This window comes from Scleropages formosus, chromosome 16 (genome assembly GCF_900964775.1).
Source record: "Scleropages formosus chromosome 16, fSclFor1.1, whole genome shotgun sequence".
In the NCBI taxonomy this organism is placed as follows: domain Eukaryota; kingdom Metazoa; phylum Chordata; class Actinopteri; order Osteoglossiformes; family Osteoglossidae; genus Scleropages; species Scleropages formosus.
In genome coordinates this window covers 22,365,346-22,372,134 of record NC_041821.1, presented here as the reverse complement: position 1 = coordinate 22,372,134, position 6,789 = coordinate 22,365,346, and the positions used below count along the sequence as shown (strand labels likewise).

The following is a 6,789-nucleotide window of genomic DNA, read 5'->3' as shown; positions in this document are numbered from 1 at the left end:
AATGGCTCGAAAATTATCTCAAAATGGGCGGGACTTCCTTTACAGTGTTTCCGGAACCAGTGTATGAAGGACATCCTCTCAATTTGAAGAAGAGGTCGACTTAGAGCCGGTGAGTGAATTAAGTATGCTTTCTTTGTCATTTTTAACACAGAACATGATTATATGTAAAAAGCATTCATGATTGTAAAAGTTTCTACGAAAGAAACCTAGAAACTGCATTGGGTTATACTCGTTTATTCCTATCGACACGTTGGTAATTCCCTTAGCTAGCTAGCTACTACTAAGCTAAGCTGGTGCACTCTCCTAGGCTACGTTGATAAAGAAACTGAAAGTAGATGAAAAGACTTTTTTTTTAAAAATCCTAGTATAATTATTGATTAATAAAATTTAATTAAACGCTGTAGCTTGTCAGCCTTTTGCGTCAGTTGGTTAAACTGCCGTGGTTTGCGAAATCTCACCAGTCAGGCTGTCTGTTAGGCCTCGTGCGGTCGTCTGGTACTGAAGAAACTACACAGTCACAGATCATGTCACTCTGTACGACAGAATATGCATGTTTTTTTATTATAGATAAATTGTATACATTCAAAGACCAAGTCGTGAGGGTCAGTCAGCATTATGACAGAGAATATAGTTACTGTGTTGTGTTATAATTTGGTACCTTTGCTCAGTTACTGATAAGCAACTTGAGTGGTTTTTGCACTTTTTAGGGTATTAGTATTAATTCAATGATGCTGTCTTTAGGATTTACATTAACCTTCAGGCTACAAGACAACAGCCCTAAACATGTACTGTCATGCATTGTATTGTAAGGAATTTATTTTTTTCCTTTCTGTACCCGAATCCAAAGAACCATGGCGGGACACGACGCAGGAAATCAGTACCAGTTTACTGGTTTTGCAAAATACTTCAATTCGTACACACTTCAAGGGAGGAAGAATGTAAGTTATCCAGGACTGATGATCCTTAAGAGCTTTAGGAAAATGTAGTTTCATGTGCAGTTTTGTGAAATTCTATTATGCACAAGTTCTCTTTAGGTAACACTTACAGACAGTTTTCCTTGCTAACTGCAGTGTATGCTTTAATGTTATGACTTCTCCCAATATTTTTAGTGTGTGCTGGCCACTTACGCTGGAATTGCTACACTCTTCTTGTTCTTTAAACTGAAGCCTAAAAAACAGAAGCAAATTGCAGAAAAGTAATTATCGGTAAGTAATTTTATCTTGAGGTAGTTGGATAATAAGACAGAGAATTTGATCATGACACTTTCAATTATCCCAGTATTGCATAAAAATTTTGAATCTTTCTACATGCCAAACTTGAGTACAAGTTTCTTTGAACCAGTTTAAAATTCTAAGTTTATTTATTCTAATATTTTCTTTTCCAGGTTTTTCCTGTCTACTCTGTTCTATAGAGTGAAGTGATTGGATGTTTATGGGTGATCTCTACAATTGCTAATAAACAAGAACAAATGATAAAAGTGTTGTTTATTTACAGTATATACCTTAAATCTGTACACACTTTGAATCTTGTTAAACTGAAACTGGCAGTGATCGTATAAAAACAGCAGCTTTACAAACAAATGGGAATTACTTAGTAAATTCAGTGTCCTACAAATGAAAGCTATAAAGTATTCAATACTTCCAGGCATGAAAATGTTTTCATAATTTCTGTATGCTTGGTGAGCTGCACTGAAACATACTTTACAGTAATTCAAGAGCTTAAAATCATGCAATTTTAAAAATTTAGCTTTTAAGCCAAAATTCCTATGGATTGTAAGCCCCTGCAGCCAGAAGTAGATTTCTTCGTGTGAAGTGCAGATGAATGACAGGTGTGGATTTAGTCATATATGTTCCCAACAGTAGCTCCTGGGAATTTTCAGGCAGATGAATGTGACCTGTGGCTGCAGTAAAATCATCTGTCTCTATGTCATCAAATGCCTTGATAGAGTCCCACAGTCTCACTGTATTATCCATGGAGCCTAGCGGAAGAAAGAATTGCATGTTTACACAAATGTCGGAAAACCAAGAAATGCACGACCTGTAATTTAGATGAACGTCAAAACAATGGCAGTAAACAGCAAACCTGAGGCCAGAATTTCTCCATCCCGGCTAAACTTGAGGGAATAGACAGTGTCTGTGTGGCCTTTGAGCTCCCCAATCATCAAGCCATGACCAATGTCCCAAAGAAGAACTCTTCCATCCGTGGCTCCTGATGCTAGATACTTCCCGTTAGGAGAAAAGGCTAGGGAATGTATTGGCCCCTGCAAACAGCAATGTGAAACACTTCAGACCATTCCAGCAGACAATATTTGCAGCCGGTCAATAAAGAAAACAACCTCTGAATACCCAGTGCGCTCTCAGAATTTGATCTGTGCTAACCTTGTGTCCTGTGAAAATGCGGACACAGTTTCCATTCAGAATGTCCCAGAGCCTAACGGTGCGATCTGCAGACCCAGTGGCCACATAGTTGGAGTTGGGATGGAACTGGGTGCATGTGATGTCAGCAAGGTGCCCCGCAAACATCCGTAATGGCTGGTAATGATCTGTTGCCCAAAGCCTTCGGAAGAAGTGGATTTTTAACACACAGGCATTTATTCTTGGGAAAAGAAACACATTAAGCTTAACGGTAACTTACTCTTACCGAGCAACTCTGTCATGTCCACCAGATATGAAGTAGTAGCCGTATGGGGAGAACTGGGTGTCCCAAACAGGATAGTTGTGTCCCTTGTACCCCACCAGACACGTAAAAGTCTGAAGGCTCCACAATCTCACAGTACCATCTTCAGAGCAGGATAAAAGGTAATTTCTGAGAAAAGAAAGATGCATAAGATGACCAGTTACATGTGAAACATCTATGAAAGGGCAATTTTACACTAATCAGCACTTATCAAGCAGAATAGCTGCTTTCTTACCTGTCAGGACTGAAACTCACACCGTACACAGGGCCACTGTGTCCATATAGGATCTTAGACTCACTGGCTGACTTCTCATCCATTATCCTTTCTAGTACATCATCAGATTCTTTATCAATCAGGTTCAAATCTAGTGCAGAGACAGAAATTCCTCAGCATCACAAAACCTATCAAAGGCATGATCACTCAACCTGAAAATATGCCACCTTGCATCAAAACACACATTTACTACACGCAGTAAAGCTACTCCTAGCAATCGGCTCCCCATTATAAATAAGTCTCTGAAGTTCACCTGCAGCTGATTTGACGCTCCGTAGTTTCTTGGGAGTGACGCTCCACACACGCACAGTTGAATCTGCAAAGCCACCTGCAATGAGGCTGGAATCATCTGTGAAGTCTACAGCAGTCAGACCCTGGAAGGCACAAAACAGTGACTGAGAAAATATACTCAGATTTATAAACACATACTGCACAGTGGCAAACTAAAAACCCTTCAAGCTATGTGCTTCACAACCCTTCAGATTTCAAACGCTACCTGATATGCATTGAGAAATGTATAAAAACAGATGGAAGGCAAGCTCTCAGGACCCAGACGAATCCTTTTGGTGGCCTCTTTCATATACATGATTTTATCCAGCTTGTCTGAGTCCTTCAGTTCCGGAAGAGGTATTCTGAAAAGAACAATACTTGCGTATTAGATGAAGGAAATATTTCAATTTTGCTACTAATGTTTTTCTGTGCAATACACCTGAAGTGAATTAAAATGCCAGAAATGCAGGCAAAATGACAACTGACAAATATCCCCACCAAGAAAATGGGTATAATGTACTTTTTTTTTTTTTTTTTTAAGTTTTTAAGCCTATAGTTTGCAGTTATACCTGTTTTGCTGGGGTGCATTGGGGTCTTGTTTCTTGCTCTTTGATCCCATACTGTCTTTTTTAGGTTTCTTCTTTTTTGGTTTCCCCTCCTCATTTTCACCCTCTTCATCCTCATCATCAAGAGGAACGTCGATCTCTGGTTCTTTCAAAAGCCCGTAGAACACCTGCAGAAGAGATTATTTCTCAATGCATAGTATCCTCACCAGGATAACAAAGTGGTCTCATAACCCCGATGGGTTTATCTGCAGACCCACCATACTGCCCAGCCTGTTTTGTCTGTAAAACCTCAGAAGGGGCCACAATCGATTCTTCCTACCTTGGCTTTATTGGCCTCCCGCTTGGCTTCCCCGGCCAGACTGCCAGACATACTGTCAATCTGACTCTTGCTGCGTGGCATGCCATCAAAAATATCTATGTACAGATGCTCCTGGATGATGTTCCAGATCTGGTTGTTCTGTCGTTCCTGCAGATGCCTCTTCAGCAGCTGGTAGGAGTCCCTGGAGATACGTAGGACAAACTTGCTGGTGCGGAAATCCAGTAAAGTTTCATTCCCCTTCATATGCTCTTTCTTAGTTAGCCCAGAGAGCACCCGAAGGTCGTCCTGGTAGTAACACTCCTGATCTCCGCTAAACCTGTGGAAAGAGAGTCACAGTGATGTTCAGCTCCTGGAATGTGGGTTTCAGTCCAGTTCAGTGTGTGTGGAGTTTTCATTACCTCCCCTGTGACCACATAAATTTCCTCCAGGTGCCCTGGTTTCCTCCCACAACCCAAATACATGTGGTTCTAGTGTACTGATGAATCCATATTGCCAAAGTGTGTGTGTCACACTGCTCTGCTGTGTGGATGGGTTAATACTCGGTAGGGGTTTACTGCAGTGTTATGGACAACGATATCAGCTAAATATGAAACAATAATAAAGGACAGATTTTTCGTGCTCACTTTTCGAAAAATGCTTTTGCTTCAGTTTCGTGGTTGTTGTAGACCAGTTCCAAGTACATATGCACAAAGAGTGGGTAGAAAAGCTGCGAAAGCTCAGCTCTGTGACAGTCCAGAACCGACTCGACAAACTTTTTCAGTCCACTGTAATAACCCTGGTACAAAGCTGGGTCTCCCTGCTGGCTGTATGCGGACAGAACGACATTCACGTCCGGCTGGTCCTCCCCACCTGCGGAAACACACACCACAGCACACTTCTCAACACACAATCCCAGCTGAAAGAGATATTCACACTAACTACAGTACAGGTGTCTGTCGACAAAGTTTCTTAATGTTAAAACGGACTGCAGAGAGCATGATGAAAGTCAATCAGCCAACACATCACCTATCCACCCATCTTCCCAATCATTCCGGCAGTCATTCATTCAACCAGCACCCAAATCAAACATCTGTTAATCCATCCAGCAAGTACTGCTGCCACCTCACAATGACTGAGGGATGTGAGAGAATGTGCATTTGATCCCCACTCAGTTTGTGTGGAGTTTGCATGTTCTCAATGTGTCTGTACTGGTTTTCTCTGGGGCGCTCTGGTTTCCTCCCACAGTCCAAAGACATGCAGATCAGTGAATTGGTGACTCTAAATTGCTCTTAAATTGCGAATGGGTGTGTGTGTGTGTGTGTGTGGCCACCCTGCAATGGACTGCATCCCATCCAACATACACCCCCCCTCTGCCTTGAACCCAATAGGCTCTGGATCACCATGATCCTGCTCAGGACAAGTCATTACTGCAACTGGATGGATTGGAATGAAGAACTGAAATCAAACCAGAATTCGTAATCTATCTGCGCACCCATCAAATCAGCATTTCCCTCATGCACCCAGTCAAGAATTCAGCCATGAAATCATGTTTGTACTCATTCATTCATTCATTCATTCACCGTGAAGAGTCGTGCAGCCGTCACATCATGATCAGATCAGCCTTTCAATGAATGACACAAACACTGACTCTGGGCGTCTTCATGGCATGCTCTCCTTTCTCTTACCAAAAGCAGCCGACAACGTTGAGCAATGTTCACCGCTAGCGATGCACGACACAGTGAGTGTAAAGGAGGAGGGTGTAAGAGCGTAAAAAAAAAAAAGTCAGCTCGCGCACCTTTGGCGGGCGCCGCGGCCACCGCCGGGGTGCTAGTCGTGCAGCTGGAAGCCCGGCTCAGGGTGCAAGTCGCATCTCCAGCCTCGGCCCCGCCGAGCGCCGACGCGGCCAGCTCCTGTCCCTGGGACTCGTCCGAGTCCTCCAGTATACCGGCCTCCCGGCGCAGCACGTCCACGGCGCCCACGAAGTTGTTCTTCTTGAGGAACTGCAGGACGGCCATCAGGGTCTGCTGCTCCTCCGAGCCGGGGCCGCCGGCTTTGGCGGGCCCGCTCGACGACGTGGAGGCCACCGGAGGAGAAGGAATGACACCCCCGGCGGCCGAGGCATGGTTCCCCGCTGCATCGTTCAACGTTTCAGTCTTAATTTCCTTCTCATTGTCCGCTTCCACGGGAGCATCCTGAACCGCCGCCATTTCTGACCGTGTGTCACACACTGTGTGACGGGCGCAGAGACCGTCGAGAGTCGGCGAGAGCAAGACCCCCGACTCGTCCTTCTGTTTACGTAACTGCCTGTCTGCCTGTTGGCATTGAGTTTAGAAGTAAAATTCAGACGTCGAATTGCATCTTGGCTTAGCAATAGCGAGCGGGAAAGGAAACATTACAGGAACGATAATAAATCAACAGGGCAGCAGAAGAGCCCGTGCGCGCGGGTTAACTGCGTCACTTCCGCTCGTGTCAGTTACGGTCCGTGGGAGTGAGAGGTTGTTGTTTTGCATCATTTCGTGCTTTAATGGTTCTTATTTCTCCGTATACTGCATGTTTTTCATTAATCTACGTCCTTCATACGACGAAGGCTCTGTGTTTTACATTTTTGACGCGTTTTTCAAACTCTAATTTTGTATTTACATTCTTGGCTAGGTTATTTCCTGTGTCAACATATCGGAAATACTTTTCAGCTTTTTCCACTGAAA

General features: G+C 43.6%; 2 protein-coding genes across 2 annotated transcripts; one reads left to right on the top strand and one right to left on the bottom strand.

The window, feature by feature from the left end:
- The first annotated feature begins 37 nt into the window (after positions 1-37).
- On the top strand, positions 38-1,472 carry atp5md (ATP synthase membrane subunit k). Its single transcript, XM_018750805.1, has 4 exons — positions 38-109; positions 848-938; positions 1,110-1,205; positions 1,385-1,472. The coding sequence occupies exons 2-3, from the start codon at positions 852-854 to the stop codon at positions 1,197-1,199; spliced, it is 177 nt and encodes a 58-aa protein (XP_018606321.1). The 5' UTR covers positions 38-109; positions 848-851; the 3' UTR covers positions 1,200-1,205; positions 1,385-1,472.
- A 63-nt stretch (positions 1,473-1,535) lies between these two features.
- Positions 1,536-6,534, bottom strand: taf5 (TAF5 RNA polymerase II, TATA box binding protein (TBP)-associated factor). Its single transcript, XM_018750806.2, has 11 exons — positions 5,880-6,534; positions 4,729-4,954; positions 4,106-4,421; positions 3,790-3,953; positions 3,447-3,582; positions 3,204-3,324; positions 2,912-3,041; positions 2,641-2,805; positions 2,379-2,556; positions 2,083-2,260; positions 1,536-1,978 (listed from the first exon to the last, which is right to left on the bottom strand). The coding sequence occupies exons 1-11, from the start codon at positions 6,289-6,291 to the stop codon at positions 1,764-1,766; spliced, it is 2,241 nt and encodes a 746-aa protein (XP_018606322.2). The 5' UTR covers positions 6,292-6,534; the 3' UTR covers positions 1,536-1,763.
- Positions 6,535-6,789: the final 255 nt, after the last annotated feature.